The 25,637-nt window shown below is 51.9% G+C and overlaps 1 protein-coding gene across 6 annotated transcripts in view; it reads right to left on the bottom strand.

Annotated features, from left to right (window-relative positions):
• LOC142504024 (pre-B-cell leukemia transcription factor 1) overlaps positions 1–25,357 on the bottom strand; it is a 174,822-nt gene extending 149,465 nt beyond the window's left edge. For 3 of the 6 annotated variants that reach the window (XM_075617129.1, XM_075617130.1, XM_075617134.1), the window contains exons 1-2: positions 25,086–25,356; positions 1–74 (exon numbers count right to left, since the gene is read on the bottom strand). In XM_075617129.1, the coding sequence (XP_075473244.1) occupies positions 1–74; positions 25,086–25,276 (265 nt within the window). In that variant the 5' untranslated portion in view covers positions 25,277–25,356. Of the gene's footprint in view, positions 75–25,085 lie in introns of all 6 variants that reach the window. The other 3 variants (XM_075617131.1, XM_075617132.1, XM_075617133.1) reach the window with 3 other exon arrangements.
• Between the last annotated feature and the right edge of the window lie 280 nt (positions 25,358–25,637).

The following is a 25,637-nucleotide window of genomic DNA, read 5'->3' as shown; positions in this document are numbered from 1 at the left end:
CGGTCTTCTCTTTGATTTCGCACAGCACGTTGAAGAGAGCCGGCTTCATCCTGTGGCAGTTCAGGGCGTGTTTCCTGCGAGGGACAGACAGGGAGATTAGAGAGGCCGCACAGACGCGATATATTAGACTTGTGCGAACATTACAGAGGGTGCAGCGCTCGTCTCGCACAGGGAATAGGTGGGTGAGAAAGAGGGATAACAATGAAAGAATTCACAGCCTGGAGAGATACAGACTTTTATACATCATATGCTGAATGTGAGAAAGACTATATACGCAGCGGATTAAGGATGTCAGGAGAGAGAGGGGGGGGGGGGGGGATCAGCCCCATTCAGATGTACAGCCGTACAATCTCCTCCAACGCAGAGAAGCGGCTTTATAATAAGGCTCTAAGACAGGGCGGCCAACTCCAGTTCTCAAGGGCCACCAAGAGGTCAGGTTCTCAGGATACCCCTGCTTCAGCACAGGTGGCTCAATCAGCCCCTGCTTCAGGACAGGTGGCACAATCAGCCGCAACTTCAGCACAGGTGGCTCAGTCGATTGAGCCACCTGTGCTGAAGTAGGGATGTCCTCCAAACCTGACCTATGGGTGGCCCTTGAGGACTGGACTTGCCACCCCCTGCTATAGTGTGTCCAAAATCTGCAAGACCAAATTTGTCCCTCTGCAAACACATGGAAATAAGTCACAAGCGGGGACGACGACAGAGGGGACACACGCGGGGACGACGACAGAGGGGACACACGCGGGGACGACGACAGAGGGGACACACGCGGGGACGACGACAGAGGGGACACACGCGGGGACGACGACAGAGGGGACACACGCGGGGACGACGACAGAGGGGACACACGCGGGGACGACGACAGAGGGGACACACGAGGGGACGACGACAGAGGGGACACACGTGGGGACGACGACAGAGGGGACACACGCGGGGACGACGACAGAGGGGACACACGCGGGGACGACGACAGATCGGTCACAGGCGGGGACGATGACAGAGCAGTCACACACGGGGGGGACAGAGCGGTCACACGCGGGGACACAACACAGGTCACTAGGTGACAGTATAAACTAGAGACGCCGGCACTCTTGCATGAGTTTGTGGCATAGCTGCGCGCGCCGGTGATTTGGGACAGGAGACCGCGCCTCGTGGGTTTATGAGAAAGCCATTGCTGACATTACCGGTGACTAAATGTGTATAGTACGCGGTGTGGTTACACAAGGAGGATATTCAGAAAGGTCTGTGCCCTTGAACTAAAGATTTGCCCCAATTTTCAATACGACGCAAATAACAAAATACATCCTCAAGTAACAAAACATGGCGGTGCTGATCCGATGCTGCATGTGACACGTGTACCCTGCGTCCCTGTGACTCTCAGCTCCTGAGTATTATTTTTGTAATAAACGGTGCATTTTCGGTCCCTCTCGCACAGAGGGGCCCTCCCGCCCTACAGGGGCCCTCCCGCCCTACAGGGGCCCTCCCGCCCTACAGGGGCCCTCCCGCCCTCCGTCCGACACAGCCCCGTCGCTCCCATCCATCATACAACTTTATGAAAGCCTGCACTGCCCGCAAGATAGCAAATACCAGGAAAACCGCAGACCCGTTTGCAAAACGGTCCTATTAATTGGTACCGAGGAAGATCAACAACGCGAGAAATGGACACCAGTGCGAAACCTTCAGGCATGAGAATTTGAAAGGCGCGCATCACTGCAGACAGCAGGAGGCCGGCTTGGAAAGGAGTCTGGGTAAACATATCCCCCCTCCCTTTCCCGCCGGGACCCCGTGCTCACAGGCCCTCTTCTAGGACATGTTGGGTGTGTTACATTGAACGCAGACTGCGTGTTCTCTCTCATCAGGTAACAGCACTGCCCCCGCTCTGGTTACACCATCACCTTCTTTCCTTGCTGTTCCCCTGACTGGTTCCCACATGTCCGCCGGCCTCTCCCCTCCCTTATTAGCCGGACGTCGCTTTCATATCCACCCTGAGACAGGACCTTGGAGGCACATACACTGTTACACGGGAGACCCTGTACGGTTATTAAAGAAACATAAATACAAACCGCACACACTCGCACACACTCGCACACACTCGCACACAGGAAACAGAAACTCATTACAGGTGCGGTGCAGTTGTGGTTTGATATATCATGCAAGAGGCATTTAACTGCGTTTCTAACCGGCGGATACGAGTGGAACGCGCGGCGGAGAGCAGAGTGCGTCCTGCAATGCTCAGCACAAACTGGAGCCCGTTCATGTCGCTCACCCAGGAAAAACCGGGACAAAGGTCGCGCATGCGCAGAACGGCGAGTGCAGAGTATGCGTGCGCGACCAGCCCCGATAAAAACCAGGACAGTGGCCAAAAAAGTTGGGACCTCTGGACAACGACTAAACCAGGACATCTGGTCACCCTACCCTCCAAAACCCCAACAGAATCAGCTGTCCCCCCTCCAGCCCACGCTACGCTCTCCCCCTCCAGCCCGCGCCACGCACCCCCACCTCCAGCCTGTGCCAAGCTCCCCCCCTCCAGCCCGTGCCACGCACCACCCCTTCCAGCCCGCACCACGCTCCCCCCCTCCAGTCCGCGCCACGCTCCCCCCTCCAGCCCGCGCCACGCTCCCCCTCCAGCCCATGCCACGCTCCCCCCTCCAGCCCATGCCACGCTACCCCCCTCCACCCCGCACCACGCTCCCCCCTCCAGCCTGCACCACGCTCCCCCCCTCAGTCAAAGACAGTACCTCCAATCACCCCCTGCACCTCCAATCACCTCCCCTGCACATCACCCCCCCTGCACAACACCCCCCCTTCACATCACCCCCCCATCACATCACCCCCCCTTCACATCACCCCCCCCATCACATCACCCCCCATCACATCACCCCCCCTTCACATCACCCCCCCTTCACATCAGCCACCTGTATGGAAGCAGGAAGCCACTGATTGGGGCACTTGTGCTGAAGCAGAGATATCCTGAAAGACTGATCTGTGGTGGGGGGGGGGTCTTGAGAACCCCTGAATTAAGTGTCTCCGACCTTACACTGCATCAAACCCAGCTTCTCCTGGGTTATTTTGCCCGCCTCATGATCCGTGTGGCATGGAAGAGGCCGGCTTTCAGTGGGCAGCAAATGCTTCAGCAAAACAAATCCCTCGTTTTTTTGTCCTTATGGCTGCCATTGCGTCACTGAAGGAATTGTTTAGTTACCACTATTGCTGGGCTTATTGCCCCATAATTGTGGCGTTACACAATCTTATCCCATCCCGCCGGGGCCTCACCCCGCCACACTCACCCCGTCTAGGGTGACTCGATGTCCCGGTTTAGCCGGGACAGTCCCGGTTTTTTAAGGTCTGTCCCGGTGGCCCGACATACTTTAAAACAGGACTGCACAACACGCGGCCCGCAGCACTCACTGTGCGGCCCGCGGCGGCGGCTGCTTTCCCCCCCCCTCCTCCCGAGCCCGCTCTCCCTGCCCCCGCGAGCCGAGCCCGCTCTCCCTGCCCCCGCGAGCCAAGCCCGCTCTCCCCTTCCTCCCCGGGGGAGCCGAGCCCGCTCTCAAGTGTGGCACTTCCGGTGCCCGCTGCTTGCGAGCGAGCGCAGTCCCGCCGTGATCGGAGTTGATGTGAGGTGCAGGGGGGGTGATGTGCGAGGGGAGGGGGGTGATGTGCAAGGCGAGGGGGGGTGATGTGCAAGGGGAGGGGGGTGATGTGCAAGGGGAGGGGGGTGATGTGCAAGGGGAGGGGGGGTGATGTGCAAGGGGGGGGGGGTGATGTGAAGGGGGGGTGATGTGAAGGGGGGGGTGATGTGAAGGGGGGGGTGATGTGAAGGGGGGGTGATGTGAAGGGTGATGTGATGTGAAGGGGGGGATGTGAAGGGGGGTGATGTGAAGGGGGGGTGATGTGATGGGGGGGTGATGTGATGGGGGGGTGATGTGATGGGGGGGTGATGTGAAGGGGGGGTGATGTGAAGGGGGGGTGATGTGAAGGGTGGGTGATGTGCAGGGGGGGTGATGTGCAGGGGCTGTGATTGGAGGTGCAGGGGGTGATTGGAGGTGCAGGGGGTGATTGGAGGTGCAGGGGGTTATGTGAGGTGCAGGGGGTTATGTGAGGTGCAGGGGGTTATGTGAGGTGCAGGGGGTTATGTGAGGTGCAGGGGGTGCTTGGAGGTGCAAGGAGTGATTGGAGGTGCAGGGAGTGATTGGAGGTGCAGGGAGTGATTGGAGGTGCAGGGGGGGTGATTGGAGGTGCAGAGGGGGGTCATTGGAGGTGCAGAGGGGGGTCATTGGAGGTGCAGAGGGGGGTCGTTGGAGGTGCAGGGGGGTGATTGGAGGTGCAGGGGGGGTGATTGGAGGTGTAGGGGGGGTGATTGGAGGTGCAGGGGGGGATGATGTGAGGTGCACGGGGGAGAAGGATGTGAGGTGCAGGAGGGTTGGGATGTGTGTGGTGTGCAGGGGGGTATTGTGTGTTTGATGTGGAGGGAGAGAATTATGTGTGTGGGTGAGGGGGGGAGATGGGGGTATGAGAGATAGATGGGGAGTATCGCAAAGGTTGATAGTGAGGGGTTCTGGGGGAGATATGAGGATGATGATGAGGGGTGCTGGGGGAGATATATGAGGATGATGATGATGAGAGGTGCTGGAGGAGAGATGATGATGATGATGATGATGATGATGATGATGATGATGATGATGATGATGATGATGATAATTTTACCCGTGCGGCCCAAAAATGTTTTCCTTGGAGCAGTTTGGCCCTTCTCGCTTTACGAGTTGTGCAGGCCTGCTTTAAAATGTCACGTTTTTTTGTGGCTGTCCCGGCTTTGACCAGAGAAGGTGGGGGCAGCAGAGAGCAGAGAATGCAGGGAGGAGAGCAGAGGCCAGTCTGACTGCTGCTGCAGAGGGTGGGGGCGGGGTTAGCAGCAGAGGGTGGGGGCGGGGTTAGCAGCAGAGGGTGGGGGCGGGGTTAGCAGCAGAGGGTGGGGGCGGGGTTAGCAGCAGAGGGTGGGGGTGGGGGCGGGGTTAGCAGCAGAGGGTGGGGGCGGGGTTAGCAGCAGAGGGTGGGGGTGGGGGCGGGGTTAGCAGCAGAGGGTGGGGTTAGCAGCAGAGGGTGGGGGTGGGGGCGGGGTTAGCAGCAGAGGGTGGGGGCGGGGTTAGCAGCAGAGGGTGGGGGCGGGGTTAGCAGCAGAGGGTGGGGGCGGGGTTAGTGACAGCGGAACCTCAGCAGTGAGAACCGGAAGTGAGATGGCTTCTCCCCCAACCAAACTCCACAGTGAAAGGTAGGACCCCCTCCCCCCCTGCAGCTGCACCTCAGAGCTGGTGTCAGTGTGGGTCTGTGAGTGTCAGCGTCAGTGTGTATGTGCAGGGTCTGTGCAGTGTCAGCGTCAGTGTGTCTGTGCAGGGTCAGCGTCAGTGTGTCTGTGCAGGGTCTGTGCAGTGTCAGCGTCAGTGGGTCTGTGCAGTGTCAGTGTGTCTGTGCAGGGTCTGTGCAGTGTCAGTGTGTCTGTGCAGGGTCTGTGCAGTGTCAGCGTCAGTGTGTCTGTGCAGGGTCAGCGTCAGTGTGTCTGTGCAGGGTCTGTGCAGTGTCAGTGTGTCTGTGCAGGGTCTGTGCAGTGTCTGCAGGGTCTGTGCAGGGTCAGCGGGTCTGCGCAGGGTCAGTGCGGGTCTGCGCAGGGTCAGTGCGGGTCTGCGCAGGGTCAGTGCGGGTCTGCGCAGGGTCTGTGCGCGTCTGCACAGGGTCAGTGCGCGTCTGCGCAGGGTCAGTGCGCGTCTGCGCAGGGTCAGTGCGCGTCTGCGCAGGGTCAGTGCGCGTCTGCGCGGGGTCAGTGCGCGTCTGCGCGGGGTCAGTGCGGGTCTGCGCGGGGTCAGTGTGGGTCTGTGCAGGGTCAGAGTGTCAGTATCTCAGTGCAGGGTCAGCGTCTCATTGCAGGGTAAGGGTCAGTGTAAGTGTGTGTCTGCAGGGTCAGTGTGTCTGGGCAGGGGCAGGGCCTGTGCACGTCTGTGTCAGTGGCTGTGCAGGTCTGTCTGCGCAGGTCAGTGGCTGTGCGAGTGTCTGCGCAGGTCAGTGGCTGTGCGAGTGTCTGCGCAGGTCAGTGGCTGTGCGAGTGTCTGCGCAGGTCAGTGGCTGTGCGAGTGTCTGCGCAGGTCAGTGGCTGTGCGAGTGTCTGCGCAGGTCAGTGGCTGTGCGAGTGTCTGCGCAGGTCAGTGGCTGTGCGAGTGTCTGCGCAGGTCAGTGGCTGTGCGAGTGTCTGCGCAGGTCAGTGGCTGTGCGAGTGTCTGCGCAGGTCAGTGGCTGTGCGAGTGTCTGCGCAGGTCAGTGGCTGTGCGAGTGTCTGCGCAGGTCAGTGGCTGTGCGAGTGTCTGCGCAGGTCAGTGGCTGTGCGAGTGTCTGCGCAGGTCAGTGGCTGTGCGAGTGTCTGCGCAGGTCAGTGGCTGTGCGAGTGTCTGCGCAGGTCAGTGGCTGTGCGAGTGTCTGCGCAGGTCAGTGGCTGTGCGAGTGTCTGCGCAGGTCAGTGCCTCTGCGAGTGTCTGCGCAGGTCAGTGCCTCTGCGAGTGTCTGCGCAGGTCAGTGCCTCTGCGAGTGTCTGCGCAGGTCAGTGCCTCTGCGAGTGTCTGCGCAGGTCAGTGCCTCTGCGAGTGTCTGCGCAGGTCAGTGCCTCTGCGAGTGTCTGCGCAGGTCAGTGAGAATGGGGGGTAGGGAGAATGGAGGAGGGGATTGAGAGAGAAAATGGAGGAGCAGGAGCTGAGGAAGAGAATGGGGGGGATGGGGAGAGAATGAGGACGCAAGGGAGTGAAACTGGGGGGTGAGGGAAGGGAGAGACTTGTGGGGGGGGGGGTGATAGAAAATGGGGGAGGGAATGGGGGAGAAGGTAGAGAGAGAATGGGAAGAGGTATAATTAATGGTGACACTATTAGATAAATATCATATTCATTTTTTAATAATGTAATTTGTTGTATTAATATTTTTTTTTTATGTGTACCGGTTTATCATCTTCAAAATCTGGCCACACTCGCCTCGCCACGCCACACCACACTCGCCACGCCACACTCGCCAACAAACAAAACCTCCCTGGAGACTCCTGCCAAGCGGATCTCGGCCTGGAAAGAGGGGATAGAAATGGCCTCTGTATTAATGGCCCTCCCAGAGTGATGCTTCTCCAGAATAAAATTGTGCTATGCTGCAGCTATTTGTGACACGGGCTTTTGTTGTTTAACACTTAACTCATGCTTTTTATGTCTGTCATCATTGAACTCTTATTTTGTAATGTTTATTTCTGTATGTATTTCTTTCCCAGCGCCTGTAATTTGGGAAAGGAAATGATAGTTTTGGTGCTGTACAGGGGAGGAGGATACAGGGGAGAGGGCACTTTGAGAGCGCGTGAATAATAATAATAATAAAGGGATATTCTGTACCAAAGGATTCTGCCTCTTTAGAGAAGGGGGTATTTAACAAGGCAAATGCAGAAATAACACATGGGAAGAATAGTGTGTGTGTGCGTGTGTGTGCGTGTGTGTGCGTGTGTGTGTGTGTGTGTGTGTGTGTGTGTGTGTGTGTGTGTGTGTGTGTGTGTGTGTGTGTGTGTGTGTGTGTGCACGTGTATCTGTGTGTGCACGTGTATCTGTGTGTGTGCGTGTATCTGCGTGTGCGCGCGCATCTGTGTATGTGTGCGCGCATCTGTGTGTACGCGTATCTGTGCGCGTGTGTATCTGTGTGTGCGCGTGCATGTGTGCGTGTGCGCGCGCATCTGTGTATCTGTGTGTGTGTGTGCACGCGCGTGTATCTGTGTGTGCGTGCGCATCTGTGTATCTGTGTGTGTGTGTGTGTGTGCACGCGCGTGTATCTGTGTGTGCGTGCGTATCTGTGTGCATATCTGTGTGTGTGTGTGTGTGTGTGTGTACGTGCGCAGACACAGAAGCGTGCGCGTGTTTCTGTGTGTGTGCACGCGTGCATCTGTGTTTGTGTGTGTGCGTGCATCTGTGTGTGCGCGTGCGCACCCGTGTGCATGCGTGTATCTGCGCGCGTGCGTTTACCTGGGTGCATGCATATGTGCGGGTGTATGTGCACGCATGTGTATGTACGCATGTGTGCATATGTGCGTGTGTATGTGTACGCATGCGTATGTACGCATGTTTGTATGTGTGTATGCGCTTGTGTGTATTTGTGTATGTGCATATGTATGTGCGTATGCCCGTGTGCATGTGCGTATGCGCCCAAGCACGTCTGTACATACTGTACAGACACACACACACACACTAAACGGTGACTGTATAATACAACTCTTTCGAAACACAAAGGACCTTTCCCCCAGAAACACAGCGGCTGCTGTGAATATATTGGGAATGGATGGATTATTATATTGGGAATGGATGGATTATTATATTGGGAATGGATGGATTATTATATTGGGAAATGGTGGATTAGATTGGGAATGGTGGATTAGATTGGGAATAGATGGAATAGATTGGGAATGATGGAATAGATTGGGAATGATGGATTAGATTGGGAATGATGGAATATATTGGGAATGATGGAATATATTGGGAATATATTGGGAATGATGGATTATATTGGGAATGATGGATTATACTGGGAATATATTGGGAATGATGGAATATCTTGGGAATGATGGAATATCTTGGGAATGATGGAATATATTGGGAATGATGGAATATACTGGGAATATATTGGGAATGATGGAATATATTGGGAATGATGGATTATATTGGGAATATATTGGGAATGATGGATTATATTGGGAATATATTGGGAATGATGGATTATACTGGGAATATATTGGGAATGATGGAATATCTTGGGAATGATGGAATATCTTGGGAATGATGGATTATCTTGGGAATGATGGATTATCTTGGGAATGATGGAATATTTTGGGAATGATGGAATATATTGGGAATGATGGAATATATTGGGAATGATGGATTATATTGGGAATGATGAATTATACTGGGAATACATTGTGAATGATGGAATATATTGGAAATTATGGATTAGATTGGAAATTATGGATTAGATTGGGAATGATGGATTAGATTGGGAATGATGAATTAGATTGGGAATGATGGAATATATTGGGAATGATGGATTATACTGGGAATATCTTGGGAATGATGGAATATATTGGGAATGATGGAATATTTTGGGAATGATGGATTATCTTGGGAATGATGGAATATTTTGGGAATGATGGAATATATTGGGAATGATGGATTATATTGGGAATGATGGATTATACTGAGAATATATTGGGAATGATGGAATATATTGGAAATGATGGAATATACTGGGAATGATGGAATATACTGGGAATGATGGATTATATTGGGAATGATGGAATATATTGGAAATGATGGAATATACTGGGAATGATGGAATATACTGGGAATGATGGATTATATTGGGAATGATGGAATATATTGGGAATGATGGAACATATTGGGAATGATGGAATATATTTGGAATGATGGAATATATTGGGAATGATGGAATATACTGGGAATGATGGAATATATTGGGAATGATGGAATATATTGGGAATGATGGAATATATTGGGAATGATGAATTAGATTGGGAATGATGGAATATATTGGGAATGATGGATTATATTGGGAATATATTGGGAATGATGGATTATACTGGGAATATATTGGGAATGATGGAATATCTTGGGAATGATGGAATATCTTGGGAATGATGGAATATATTGGGAATGATGGAATATCTTGGGAATGATGGAATATTTTGGGAATGATGGAATATATTGGGAATGATGGAATATATTGGGAATGATGGATTATATGATGATTATATTGGGAATGATGGATTATACTGGGAATATATTGGGAATGATGGAATATATTGGGAATGATGGAATATACTGGGAATATCTTGGGAATGATGGATTATATTGGGAATGATGGATTATACTGGGAATATATTGGGAATGATGGAATATATTGGGAATGATGGATTATATTGGGAATGATGGATTATATTGGGAATGATGGATTATATTGGGAATGATGGAATATATTGGGAATGATGGAATATATTGGGAATGATGGAATGTATTGGGAATGATGGAATGTACTGGGAATGATGGATTATATTGGGAATGATGGATTATACTGGGATTATATTGAGAATGATGAATTAGATTTGGAATGATGGAATATACTGGGAATAGATGGAATATATTGGGAATGATGGAATATACTGGGAATGATGGATTATATGATGGATTATATTGGGAATGATGGATTATACTGGGATTATATTGGGAATGATGGAATATATTGGGAATGATGGAATATACTGGGAATGATGGAATATACTGGGAATGATGGAATATATTGGGAATGATGGAATATATTGGGAATGATGGAATATATTGGGAATGATGGAATATATTGGGAATGATGGAATATACTGGGAATGATGAATTAGATTGGGAATGATGGAATATACTGGGAATGATGGAATATACTGGGAATGATGAATTAGATTGGGAATGATGGAATATATTGGAAATGATGGAAAATATTGGGAATGATGGAATATACTGGGAATGATGAATTAGATTGGGAATGATGGATTATATTGGGAATGATGGATTATACTGGGAATATAGTGGGAATGATGGAATATATTGGGAATGATGGAATATCTTGGGAATGATGGATTATATTGGGAATGATGGATTATATGATGGATTATATTGGGAATGATGGATTATACTGGGAATATATTGGGAATGATGGAATATATTGGGAATGATGGAATATCTTGGGAATGATGGATTATATTGGGAATGATGGAATATATTGGGAATGATGGAATATATTGGGAATGATGGAATATATTGGGAATGATGGATTGTATTGGGAATGATGGATTATATGATGGATTATATTGGGAATGATGGATTATTCTGGGAATATATTGGGAATGATGGAATATACTGGGAATGATGGAATATACTGGGAATTATGGATTATATTGGGAATGATGGATTATTTTGGGAATGATGGATTATATTGGGAATGATGGATTATATTGGGAATGATGGATTATATTGGGAATGATGGATTATACTGGGAATGATGGATTATACTGGGAATGATGGATTATACTGGGAATGATGGATTATACTGGGAATGATGGATTATATTGGGAATGATGGATTATATTGGGAATGATGGATTATATTGGGAATGATGGATTATATTGCGAATGATGGATTATACTGGGAATGATGGATTATATTGGGAATGATGGATTATATTGGGAATGATGGATTATATTGGGAATGATGGATTATATTGGGAATGATGGATTATATTGGGAATGATGGATTATATTGGGAATGATGGATTATACTGGGAATGATGGATTATACTGGGAATGATGGATTATATTGGGAATGATGGATTATATTGGGAATGATGGAATAGATTGGAAACACACGCACACACGCGCACTCACACTACATTTTCCAAGTATTCTGTTTTCTTGAAAAATGTTTTATTTTTTTAAAGAAAGGGCTTTTAAATTAAACAACATAAATATTTGTATATATGCATTTATGTGTGTAGAAATGTACGTAGACATTGCATTTATACAAGTATCAACATATATAATATATATACACACACACACACACACACAAACAATATCTGCACACAACAAAAACACAGATATTGAACATCCCTCAGCAATTCCAACACACAAACACACACAACACGCGCACAGACAATCACAAAGCAGGGACCCCTCTCTCATATACAGAATATACACGCATGATAACTGCGGACAAGCAGCTTCCTTCGGGCGCCGGAGATCTCCGTCCGCTCAGCGAGGGAGACTGCATCAAATAATCATTAATGTTCCAGCGGTTATTATTTCTAATCACGGGGAGTGCGACACCGCGTCTGCGTTACCTGCTCCGAAAACAAGTCACACGGGAGAATTACACTCCTCGTGGCGGGACACGCGGGCACGAACACTGTTATAGGATGTGTATTTAATGTGCGGGCAAATGCAGGGACGGCGACGGCGACACACACGGAGACACTCTTTCATTGCCTCAGCCCGAGTCATGTATGTAACCTGTCCGCCTGTCAGAGGCTACCACAGTCTGAGTACTGAGGGAATATATTACCTGACACCTGCACAAATACTCACCCCGTTACTCACCCGTTACAGAGGTTATATAGATCGGTTACAATATAGTGACGTGTAAGGATGCTAGGACCAGGGATATAGATATATAGATTATATGCATATGTGTGTGTATTTTTTTTTTTTTTTTTCACGTGTGTATTTAAGTTAATTAAACCCTTTGCTGGCTTTATTCAATGTACTGTTACATCGCCGGAAGAGATCAGTGCATCTCGAAAGCTCGCACAAATAAAAGCATTTCGTTAGCCATAGAACGGTATTGACTATATTTTTTGAGATATATATATATATATATATATTGTATTGTTACACATTCATACATATACACATTATAGCAATATATAAATACACACTATATACATATTTTACAATACATGGTTACACATACATACATACATGCAACACATATTCCTCTACACGCTCTAAATTCTAAATATCTTGTGTATTTGAACCTCGTCGCAAGCAATAATTATAATTATTTTATTAAAAGCTGAACAACCGTTTAATAGTGAAAAGCCCGTAATAAAAAATAACAATTCCACTTTCTTCCCGAGATTATTCCTGGAAGTGGAGCTGGGAAAAAGCTCAGCCACACACAGAGTGTGGGGTGTGTAACCCTGCGGTATATCCGTGCAACCAGTGGGGTGTGTAACCCTGCGGTATATCCGTTCAACCAGTGGGGTGTGTAACCCTGCTGTATATCCGTGCAGCCTGTGGGGTGTGTAACCCTGCGGTATATCCGTGCAACCAGTGGGGTGTGTAACCCTGCGGTATATCCGTGCAACCAGTGGGGTGTGTAACCCTGCGGTATATCCGTGCAGCCAGTGGGGTGTGTAACCCTGCGGTATATCCGTGCAACCAGTGGAGTATGTAACCCTGCGGTATATCCGTGCAACCAGTGGGGTGTGTAACCCTGCTGTATATCCGTGCAGCCAGTGGGGTGTGTAACCCTTCGGTATATCCGTGCAACCAGTGGGGTGTGTAACCCTGCGGTATATCCGTGCAACCAGTGGGGTGTGTAACCCTGCGGTGTATCCGTGCAGCCTGTGGGGTGTGTAACCCTGCGGTATATCCGTGCAGCCTGTGGGGTGTGTAACCCTGCTGTATATCCGTGCAACCAGTGGGGTGTGTAACCCTGCGGTATATCCGTGCAGCCTGTGGAGGTGTGTAACCCTGCTGTATATCCGTGCAACCAGTGGGGTGTGTAACCCTGCGGTATATCCGTGCAGCCTGTGGGGTGTGTAACCCTGCGGTATATCCGTGCAACCAGTGGGGTGTGTAACCCTGCGGTATATCCGTGCAGCCTGTGGGGTGTGTAACCCTGCGGTATATCCGTGCAACCAGTGGGGTGTGTAACCCTGCTGTATATCCGTGCAACCAGTGGGGTGTGTAACCCTGCGGTATATCCGTGCAACCAGTGGGGTGTGTAACCCTGCGGTATATCCGTGCAGCCTGTGGGGTGTGTAACCCTGCGGTATATCCGTGCAGCCTGTGGGGGTGTGTAACCCTGCGGTATATCCGTGCAGCCTGTGGGGTGTGTAACCCTGCGGTATATCCGTGCAGCCTGTGGGGTGTGTAACCCTGCGGTATATCCGTGCAGCCTGTGGGGTGTGTAACCCTGCGGTATATCCGTGCAGCCTGTGGGGTGTGTAACCCTGCGGTATATCCGTGCAGCCTGTGGGGTGTGTAACCCTGCGGTATATCCGTGCAGCCTGTGGGGGTGTGTAACCCTGCGGTATATCCGTGCAGCCTGTGGGGTGTGTAACCCTGCGATATATCCGCCTGCGGTATATCCGTGCAGCCTGTGGGGTGTGTAACCCTGCGGTATATCCGTGCAGCCTGTGGGGTGTGTAACCCTGCAGTATATCCGTGCAGCCTGTGGGGTGTGTAACCCTGCGGTATATCCGTGCAACCAGTGGGTTGTGTAACCCTGTGGTATATCCGTGCAGCCTGTGGGGTGTGTAACCCTGCTGTATATCCGTGCAGCCTGTGGGGTGTGTAACCCTGCGGTATATCCGTGCAGCCTGTGGGGTGTGTAACCCTGCGGTATATCCGTGCAGCCTGTGGGGTGTGTAACCCTGCGGTATATCCGTGCAGCCTGTGGGGTGTGTAACCCTGCGGTATATCCGTGCAGCCTGTGGGGTGTGTAACCCTGCGGTATATCCGTGCAGCCTGTGGGGTGTGTAACCCTGCGGTATATCCGTGCAGCCTGTGGGGTGTGTAACCCTGCGGTATATCCGTGCAGCCTGTGGGGTGTGTAACCCTGCGGTATATCCGTGCAGCCTGTGGGGTGTGTAACCCTGCGGTATATCCGTGCAGCCTGTGGGGGTGTGTAACCCTGCGGTATATCCGTGCAGCCTGTGGGGTGTGTAACCCTGCTGTATATCCGTGCAGCCTGTGGGGTGTGTAACCCTGCTGTATATCCGTGCAGCCTGTGGGGTGTGTAACCCTGCGGTATATCCGTGCAGCCTGTGGGGTGTGTAACCCTGCTGTATATTCGTGCAGCCTGTGGGGTGTGTAACCCTGCTGTATATCTGTGCAGCCTGTGGAGTGTGTAACCCTGCGGTATATCCGTGCAGCCAGTGGGGTGTGTAACCCTGCGGTATATCCGTGCAGCCAGTGGGGTGTGTAACCCTGCGGTATATCCGTGCAGCCTGTGGGGTGTGTAACCCTGCGGTATATCCGTGCAGCCTGTGGGGTGTGTAACCCTGCGGTATATCCGTGCAGCCTGTGGGGTGTGTAACCCTGCTGTATATCTGTGCAGCCTGTGGAGTGTGTAACCCTGCGGTATATCCGTGCAGCCAGTGGGGTGTGTAACCCTGCGGTATATCCGTGCAGCCAGTGGGGTGTGTAACCCTGCGGTATATCCGTGCAGCCTGTGGGGTGTGTAACCCTGCGGTATATCCGTGCAGCCTGTGGGGTGTGTAACCCTGCGGTATATCCGTGCAGCCTGTGGGGTGTGTAACCCTGCGGTATATCCGTGCAGCCTGTGGGGTGTGTAACCCTGCGGTATATCCGTGCAGCCTGTGGGGTGTGTAACCCTGCGGTATATCCGTGCAGCCTGTGGGGTGTGTAACCCTGCGGTATATCCGTGCAGCCTGTGGGGTGTGTAACCCTGCGGTATATCCGTGCAGCCTGTGGGGTGTGTAACCCTGCGGTATATCCGTGCAGCCTGTGGGGTGTGTAACCCTGCGGTATATCCGTGCAGCCTGTGGGGTGTGTAACCCTGCGGTATATCCGTGCAGCCTGTGGGGTGTGTAACCCTGCGGTATATCCGTGCAGCCTGTGGGGTGTGTAACCCTGCGGTATATCCGTGCAGCCTGTGGGGGTGTGTAACCCTGCGGTATATCCGTGCAGCCTGTGGGGTGTGTAACCCTGCGGTATATCCGTGCAGCCTGTGGGGTGTATCCGTGCAGCCTGTGGGGTGTGTAACCCTGCGGTATATCCGTGCAGCCTGTGGGGGTGTGTAACCCTGCGGTATATCCGTGCAGCCTGTGGGGTGTGTAACCCTGCTGTATATCCGTGCAGCCTGTGGGGTGTGTAACCCTGCTGTATATCCGTGCAGCCTGTGGGGTGTGTAACCCTCCGGTATATCCGTGCAGCCAGTGGGGTGTGTAACCCTGCGGTATATCCGTGCAACCAGTGGGGTGTGTAACCCTGCGGTATATCCGTGCAGCCTGTGGGGTGTGTAACCCTGCGGTATATCCGTGCAGCCTGTGGCGTGTGTAACCCTGCGGTATATCCGTGCAGCCTGTGGGGGTGTGTAACCCTGCGGTATATCCGTGCAGCCTGTGGGGTGTGTAACCCTGCGGTATATCCGTGCAGCCTGTGGGGTGTGTAACCCTGCGGTATATCCGTGCAGCCTGTCGGGTGTGTAACCCTGCGGTATATCCGTGCAGCCTGTGGGGTGTGTAACCCTGCGGTATATCCGTGCAGCCTGTGGGGTGTTTAACCCTGCGGTATATCCGTGCAGCCTGTGGGGTGTGTAACCCTGCGGTATATCCGTGCAGCCTGTGGGGTGTGTAACCCTGCGGTATATCCGTGCAGCCTGTGGGGTGTGTAACCCTGCGGTATATCCGTGCAGCCTGTGGGGTGTGTAACCCTGCGGTATATCCGTGCAGCCTGTGGGGTGTGTAACCCTGCGGTATATCCGTGCAGCCTGTGGGGTGTGTAACCCTGCGGTATATCCGTGCAGCCTGTGGGGTGTGTAACCCTGCGGTATATCCGTGCAGCCTGTGGGGTGTGTAACCCTGCGGTATATCCGTGCAGCCTGTGGGGTGTGTAACCCTGCGGTATATCCGTGCAGCCTGTGGGGTGTGTAACCCTGCGGTATATCCGTGCAGCTTGTGGGGGTGTGTAACCCTGCGGTATATCCGTGCAGCCTGTGGGGTGTGTAACCCTGCGGTATATCCGTGCAACCAGTGGGGTGTGTAACCCTGCGGTATATCCGTGCAGCCTGTGGGGTGTGTAACCCTGCGGTATATCCGTGCAGCCTGTGGGGTGTGTAACCCTGCTGTATATCCGTGCAGCCTGTGGGGTGTGTAACCCTGCGGTATATCCGTGCAGCCTGTGGGGATGTGTAACCCTGCGGTATATCTGTGCAGCCTGTGGGGTGTGTAACCCTGCGGTATATCCGTGCAGCCTGTGGGGTGTGTAACCCTGCGGTATATCCGTGCAGCCTGTGGGGGTGTGTAACCCTGCGGTATATCCGTGCAGCCTGTGGGGTGTGTAACCCTGCGGTATATCCGTGCAGCCTGTGGGGTGTGTAACCCTGCGGTATATCCGTGCAGCCTGTGGGGTGTGTAACCCTGCGGTATATCCGTGCAGCCTGTGGGGTGTGTAACCCTGCTGTATATCCGTGCAGCCTGTGGGGTGTGTAACCCTGCGGTATATCCGTGCAGCCTGTGGGGTGTGTAACCCTGCGGTATATCCGTGCAGCCTGTGGGGTTTGTAACCCTGCGGTATATCCGTGCAGCCTGTGGGGTGTGTAACCCTGCGGTATATCCGTGCAGCCTGTGGGGTGTGTAACCCTGCGGTATATCCGTGCAGCCTGTGGGGTGTGTAACCCTGCGGTATATCCGTGCAGCCTGTGGGGTGTGTAACCCTGCTGTATATCCGTGCAGCCTGTGGGGTGTGTAACCCTGCGGTATATCCGTGCAGCCTGTGGGGTGTGTAACCCTGCGGTATATCCGTGCAGCCTGTGGGGTGTGTAACCCTGCGGTATATCCGTGCAGCCTGTGGGGGTGTGTAACCCTGCGGTATATCCGTGCAGCCTGTGGGGTTTGTAACCCTGCGGTATATCCGTGCAGCCTGTGGGGTTTGTAACCCTGCGGTATATCCGTGCAGCCTGTGGGGTGTGTAACCCTGCGGTATATCCGTGCAGCCTGTGGGGTGTGTAACCCTGCGGTATATCCGTGCAGCCTGTGGGGTTTGTAACCCTGCGGTATATCCGTGCACGATTGTTGCGTTCCGTGATCTGTGTGCGTTTCCACTCACACACACAAAGACGACAGAAATGAGGACATGCTGTGTCCCAAATTCTACATTATGGAAACATGGGAAACTGGCCCAAATATTCAACAGTGTTTTACAGTAAATGTGACTGGTGTATATCACGCACGGCGTCCAACTATACAGGTATCCCCATATATAAAACCGTGCACCACATCCCAGCCCGCAGTGCCGGAGCGTCGGAGAACAAACATTAACATGCATTGGCACAGGAGCTAAGCAGGCCTCTGCCCAAAGAGCTTACGCTCTATAAGGAAGGGGAAGTGGAAATACAGGTTACAGGAGGTGAGACAGTACCAATGAAAGAAGTCAATTTAAAAAGTGCATACAGTCGCACGGGAAACTCGGAATACTCTGCAACGGGCGCCGGGACCCCCCCCCGCTGGCAAAGGGCGCCGGGACCCCCCCCGCTGGCAAAGGGTGCCGAGACCCCCCCCGCTGGCAACGGGCACCAGGACCCCCCGCTGGCAAAGGGCGCCGGGACCCCCCCTGCTGGCAACTGGCACCCCCGCTGGCAACGGGCACCAGGACCCCCCACTGGCAACGGGCACCAGGACCCCCCGCTGGCAACGGGCACCAGGACCCCCCGCTGGCAACGGGCACCAGGACCCCCCCCGCTGGCAACGGGCACCAGGACCCCCCCCCCACTGGCAACGGGCACCAGGACCCTCCCCCGCTGGCAACGGGCACCAGACCCCCGCTGGCAACGGGCACCAGACCCCCGCTGGCAACGGGCACCAGACCCCCACTGGCAACGGGCACCAGGACCCCCCGGTGGCAACGGGCACCAGGACCCCCCGCTGGCAACGGGCACCAGGACCCCCCGCTGGCAACGGGCACCAGACCCCCCCCCCCCGCTGGCAACGGGCACCAGGACCCCCCGCTGGCAACGGGCACCAGGACCCCCCCCCCTCCCGCTGGCAACGGGCACCAGGACCCCCCGCTGGCAACGGGCGCCAGGACCCCCTGCTGGCAACGGACACCAGGACCCCCCGCTGGCAACGGGCGCCAGGACCCCCCGCTGGCAACGGGCACCAGGACCCCCCGCTGGCAACGGGCACCAGGACCCCCCCGCTGGCAACGGGCACCAGACCCCCCGCTGGCAACGGGCACCAGGACCCCCCGCTGGCAACGGGCGCCAGACCCGGCTAAATGCGTGCAATTTGACGCGGTGAGTCCTGACTCCGTCTCTGGACGCGGTCTTACAACGTCCGGCTAACCCTGCTATGTGTCGTCGTCCCCCGACATGTTTTGGGGGGTTGCGAGCCGCCGAGGTGGTGTAAATTAGGACGTCGCAGCAGCAACACTTTGCCAATACCAACGATTCGTTACCGCCTCCAGAAGCAGAACCGCGGCAAAGATAACTGCGTTCGCGAACGGCGTATTTTATGCGGATTAAAAAAAAAGGAATGGCGAGATCTTTCGTACAGAATAAGACGTGTGAAAGCGGCGCTGTGTTCCCCGGGCGCAGCACATCCTCACTGGGCATCTAAAAGAATATGGGGGAAGGGGGGGCGGCTGAGATGTGTTTCCCCCTCACCGGTCAGAGGGGGGGACAGAGGGGGGTCTTCACGGTGACAGGCAGCTCCCGCTGCAGGGATTTATTTAGTGTTGTGTATAGGATGAGACGGCGAAAACGCAGCGGCGGGAAACTGGCGGGGGAGAGATTTCCAAATATAATAAACTTATTGGGTGGGGGAACGCCCCCGAAGGACCCCAAATTTGTGGGGTTTTCTGGGCCCGCAGATCTGCCCCCCGTGCGTACGCGCACACGTAATATAGACTGTCATCTGATGATGCAGTGGTTGCTCACTGGAGCTGCAGTTGGGGCAGTTTTGTGCGTGAGGGGGCAGTTTTGTGCGTGAGGGGGGGCAGTTTTGAGCATAGGGGGGGCAGTTTTTCGTGGGAGGGGGGCAGTTTTGCGCGTGCAAGGGGGGGCAGTTTTGTGCGTGCAAGGGGGGGGTCAGTTTTGTGCGTGCAAGGGGGGGGCAGTTTTGCGCATGAGGGGGGCAGTTTTGCGCGTGAGGGGGCAGTTTTGCGCGTGTGGGGGGGCAGTTTTGCGCGTATGGGGGGGCAGTTTTGCGCATGAGGGGGGCAGTTTTGCGCATGAGGGGGGCAGTTTTGTGCGTGCAAGGGGGCAGTTTTGTGCGTGCGAGGGGGGCAGTTTTGCGCATGAGGGGACAGTTTTGCGCGTATGGGGGGGCAGTTTTGCGCGTATGGGGAGGCAGTTTTGCGCGTATGGGGGGCAGTTTTGCGCGAGGGGGGCAGCTTTGCGCGAGGGGAGGGGCAGTTTTGTGCGTGCGAGGGGGGGCAGTTTTGTGCGTGCGAGGGGGGGCAGTTTTGTGCGTGCGAGGGGGGGCAGTTTTGTGCGTGCGAGGGGGGGGCAGTTTTGCACGTGAGGGATGGCAGTTTTGCGCGTGAGGGATGGCAGTTTTGCGCATGAGGGGGGCAGTTTTGCGCATGAGGGGGGCAGTTTTGCGCATGAGGAGGGCAGTTTTGCGCATGAGGGGGGCAGTTTTGCGCATGAGGGGGGCAGTTTTGCGCATGAGGGGGGCAGTTTTGCGCATGAGGGGGGCAGTTTTGCGCATGAGGGGGGCAGTTTTGCGCATGAGGGGGGCAGTTTTGCGCATGAGGGGGGCAGTTTTGTGCGTGCGAGGGGGGGCAGTTTTGCACGTGAGGGGGGCAGTTTTGCACGTGAGGGGGGGCAGTTTTGCGCATGAGGGGGGGCAGTTTTGCGCATGAGGGGAGGCAGTTTTGCGCATGAGGGGGGGCAGTTTTGTACGTGCGAGGGGGGGCAGTTTTGCAAGTGACGGGGGCAGTTTTGCGCATGAGTGGGGGCAGTTTTGCGCATGAGGGGGACAGTTTTGCGCATGAGGGGGGCAGTTTTCCCAGAAATAAACAAAATGGGAAAGTACAAAAAAAAATAAAAAAATGGTCCTGAATACAGCTTCACAGAGAACACAATGTGCCCTGTGCATAGTGTCAGTGTGACCTGTATACTGTGACAATGTGCCCTGTGCATAGTGTCAGTGTGACCTGCATACTGTGACAATGTGCCCTGTGCATAGTGTCAGTGTGACCTGCATACTGTGACAATGTGCCCTGTGCATAGTATCAGTGTGACCTGCATACTGTGACAATGTGCCCTGTGCACAGTGTCAGTGTGACCTGCATACTGTGACAATGTGCCCTGTGCATAATATCAGTGTGACCTGCATACTGTGACAATGTGCCCTGTGCATAGTGTCAGTGTGACCTGCATACTGTGACAATGTGCCCTGTGCATAGTATCAGTGTGACCTGTATACTGTGACAATGTGCCCTGTGCATAGTGTCAGTGTGACCTGCATACTGTAACAATGTGCCCTGTGCATAGTGTCAGTGTGACCTGCATACTGTGACAATGTGCCCTGTGCATAGTATCAGTGTGACCTGCATACTGTGACAATGTGCCCTGTGCATAGTGTCAGTGTGACCTGCATACTGTGACAATGTGCCCTGTGCATAGTGTCAGTGTGACCTGTATACTGTGACAATGTGCCCTGTGCATAGTATCAGTGTGACCTGCATACTGTGACAATGTGCCCTGTGCATAGTGTCAGTGTGACCTGTATACTGTGACAATGTGCCCTGTGCATAGTGTCAGTGTGACCTGCATACTGTGACAATGTGCCCTGTGCATAGTGTCAGTGTGACCCGTATACTGTGACAATGTGCCCTGTGCATAGTATCAGTGTGACCTGCATACTGTGACAATGTGCCCTGTGCATAGTGTCAGTGTGACCTGCATACTGTGACAATGTGCCCTGTGCATAGTGTCAGTGTGACCTGCATACTGTGACAATGTGCCCTGTGCATAGTGTCAGTGTGACCTGTATACTGTGACAATGTGCCCTGTGCATAGTGTCAGTGTGACCTGCATACTGTGACAATGTGCCCTGTGCATAGTGTCAGTGTGACCTGTATACTGTGACAATGTGCCCTGTGCATAGTGTCAGTGTGACCTGCATACTGTGACAATGTGCCCTGTGCATAGTGTCATTGTGACCTGTATACTGTGACAATGTGCCCTGTGCATAGTATCAGTGTGACCTGTATAGTGTATACGGTGACAATGTGCCCTGTGCATAGTGTCAGTGTAACCTGTATAGTGTATACGGTGACAATGTGCCCTGTGCATAGTGTCAGTGTAACCTGTATAGTGTATACGGTGACAATGTGCCCTGTGCATAGTTTCAGTGTGTCCTGCATACTGTGACAATGTGCCCTGTGCATAGTGTCAGTGTGACCTGTATACTGTGACAATATGCCCTGTGCATAGTGTCAGTGTGACCTGTATAGTGTATACGGTGACAATGTGCCCTGTGCATAGTGTCAGTGTGACCTGTATAGTGTATACGGTGACAATGTGCCCTGTGCATAGTATCAGTGTGACCTGCATAATGTGACAATGTGCCCTGTGCATAGTGTCAGTGTGACCTGTATAGTGTATACGGTGACAATGTGCCCTGTGCATAGTGTCAGTGTAACCTGTATAGTGTATACGGTGACAATGTGCCCTGTGCATAGTTTCAGTGTGTCCTGCATACTGTGACAATGTGCCCTGTGCATAGTGTCAGTGTGACCTGTATAGTGTATACGGTGACAATGTGCCCTGTGCATAGTGTCAGTGTGACCTGTATACTGTGACAATGTGCCCTGTGCATAGTATCAGTGTGTCCTGCATACTGTGACAATGTGCCCTGTGCATAGTGTCAGTGTGACCTGTATACTGTGACAATGTGCCCTATGCATTGTATCGGTGTGACCTGTATAGTGTATACGGTGACAATGTGCCCTGTGCATAGTATCAGTGTGACCTGCATACTGTGACAATGTGCCCTGTGCATAGTGTCAGTGTGACCTGTATACTGTGACAATGTGCCCTATGGATTGTATCGGTGTGACCTGTATAGTGTATACGGTGACAATGTGCCCTGTGCATAGTGTCAGTGTGACCTGTATAGTGTATACGGTGACAATGTGCCCTGTGCATAGTGTCAGTGTGACCTGTATACGGTGACAATGTGCCCTGTGCATAGTATCAGTGTGACCTGCATACTGTGACAATGTGCCCTGTGCATAGTGTCAGTGTGACCTGTATAGTGTATACGGTGACAATGTGCCCTATGCATTGTATCGGTGTGACCTGTATAGTGTATACGGTGACAATGTGCCCTGTGCATAGTATCAGTGTGACCTGCATACTGTGACAATGTGCCCTGTGCATAGTGTCAGTGTGACCTGCATACTGTGACAATGTGTCCTGTGCATAGTATCAGTGTGACCTGCATACTGTGACAATGTGCCCTGTGCATAGTGCCAGTGTGACCTGTATACCGTGACAATGTGCCCTGTGCATAGTGCCAGTGTGACCTGTATACTGTGACAATGTGCCCTGTGCATAGTATCAGTGTGACCTGTATACTGTGACAATGTGTTCTGTGCATAGTATCAGTGTGCCAGCATACTGTGACAACGTATGTGTATGTACGTACGTACGTGTGTGTGTGTATGTGTACGTACGTGTATGTGTATGTGTACGTACGTGTATGTGTTTGTACGTACGTATGTGTATGTGTACGTACGTGTATGTGTATGTACGTGTATGTTCGTATGTGTACGTACGTATGTGAATGTGTACGTACGTATGTGAATGTGTACGTACGTATGTGAATGTGTACGTACGTATGTGAATGTGTACGTACGTATGTGAATGTGTACGTACGTATGTGAATGTGTACGTACGTATGTGAATGTGTACGTACGTATGTGAATGTGTACGTACGTATGTGAATGTGTACGTACGTATGTGAATGTGTACGTACGTATGTGAATGTGTACGTACGTATGTGAATGTGTACGTACGTATGTGTATGTGTACGTACGTATGTGTATGTGTGCGTATGTGTATATGTACTTACGTATGTGTATGTACGTATGTTTGTGTGCGTACGTATGTGTGCGTACGTATGTGTGCGTACGTATGTGAACGTACGTATGTGTACGTACGTATGTGTACGAACGTATATGTACGTACATACATACAGTATATTATTCTCATGTGCATGTATGCATACTGTTATTTCTAGAACACTGCACAGCGCTTTACAGCAGCAGTATACAGGCTGGGAAAGGGTCCCTGCCCGCGGAACTGACAATCCAAGTGTGTGCTTTATTATATAGACACCACAAGTACAGGAGGTGTGTAACACCCACACACACACAAACACCTTTCGCGCACAGTGTACATACATATATGTATACGGAGACCATATAGACATAAGAAATATATAATACAGAAACACCATGTATGTGTATGCCCGTCTAACTGTTCTAGAATTGCGCACACTATATAATCCAGAAATGAGATAGAACGCACAGGGTTTCTATGCAAGATAGATATATATATATATAGATATATATATATATATATATATATATATATATATATATATATATATATATATATATATATATATATGACACGCACACACATTAATACTGTAATATTTACACATGTGCAAATATTAGTGCAGAATAAATATCGCAACTGGACTAACACGGCTATTTCCGTTTTGTTCATGTAAATGTGTATGTATGTTTTCTCTATATACAATGTATATTGTCATGGTGTATGGATATATATATATATATACACACACGTACATGTATGTATGTGTACACACACATACATATATACATACATATACACATACAATGACAATATAGATTGTATATATATAGAGAAAACACACACACTACACATATTAATACTGTAATATTTACACATGTATACCAGTGATGTGTGTATTTGTAGAGTGTAAGCTCTGTGGGGCAGCGACTGTTTCCTAGTCCAGGATTTGCAGCAATTGTATTAGAATTGCCTGTATACTGTTGGTCACTGTGTAAGGGGGGGGGGGGGTGGAGTGTGTGTGTGTATATCTGTGTATATCTGTGTATATCTGTGTGTATGTGTGTATATCTGTGTGTATGTGTGTATTTCTGTGTGTATATCTGTGTATATCTGTGTGTATGTGTGTATATCTGTGTGTATGTGTGTATATCTGTGTGTATGTGTGTATATCTGTGTGTATGTGTGTATATCTGTGTGTATGTGTGTATGTCTGTGTGTATCCTTTCTAGATAGTACAGATTAATACGTTAACAGAAGTACAGCTCAGATCTTTATAACTGTTACTGTGTGACCGAACTTACCTACATACATACATACATGGGGATGAAATATATACACACACACACACACACACAGAGAGAGATAGATAGGATACACACACGCGCAGGGATAGATAGAGATAGATAGGGGACACATATGGATGCTCACCTGGCCTGAGCTTCATCCAGACTCTGGTCAGTGATGGTCATGATCTGCTGTAATATGTCCCCAATGTCCTGCTTGCGGCCCCCCTCCCCCTCGGTCCCCCCAGTACCATCCTGCATGTGCTGGGACAGGCTGGGGTGTCCTGCCATCCCAACCCCTGGGTGACTGTGCATCAACCTGGGCTGATCATCCATGTCTGGGACTGAGCCCTGCTGCTGCTGCTCCTCCTGAGCTCTGCTGCTCTGCACCCCCCCCCCCTGGGCTCTGCTGCTCTGCACCCCCCCCCCTGGGCTCTGCTGCTCTGCACCCCTCCTGGGCTCTGCTGCTCCGCACCCCCTCCTGGGCTCTGTTGCTCTGCACCCCCTCCTGGGCTCTGTTGCTCTGCACCCCCTCCTGGGCTCTGTTGCTCTGCACCCCCTCCTGGGTTCTGCACTTCCTGCTGCTCCTGTGCTCTGCACCCTCTGCTGCTGCTCCTGTGCTCTGCACCTCCTGCTGCTGCTCCTGTGCTCTGCACCTCCTGCTGCTGCTCCTGTGCTCTGCACCTCCTGCTGCTGC

This window comes from Ascaphus truei, chromosome 10 (genome assembly GCF_040206685.1).
Source record: "Ascaphus truei isolate aAscTru1 chromosome 10, aAscTru1.hap1, whole genome shotgun sequence".
Lineage (NCBI taxonomy): Eukaryota > Metazoa > Chordata > Amphibia > Anura > Ascaphidae > Ascaphus > Ascaphus truei.
Note: the sequence above shows the minus strand (reverse complement) of the source record. Positions and strands in the feature narration are given on the sequence as shown.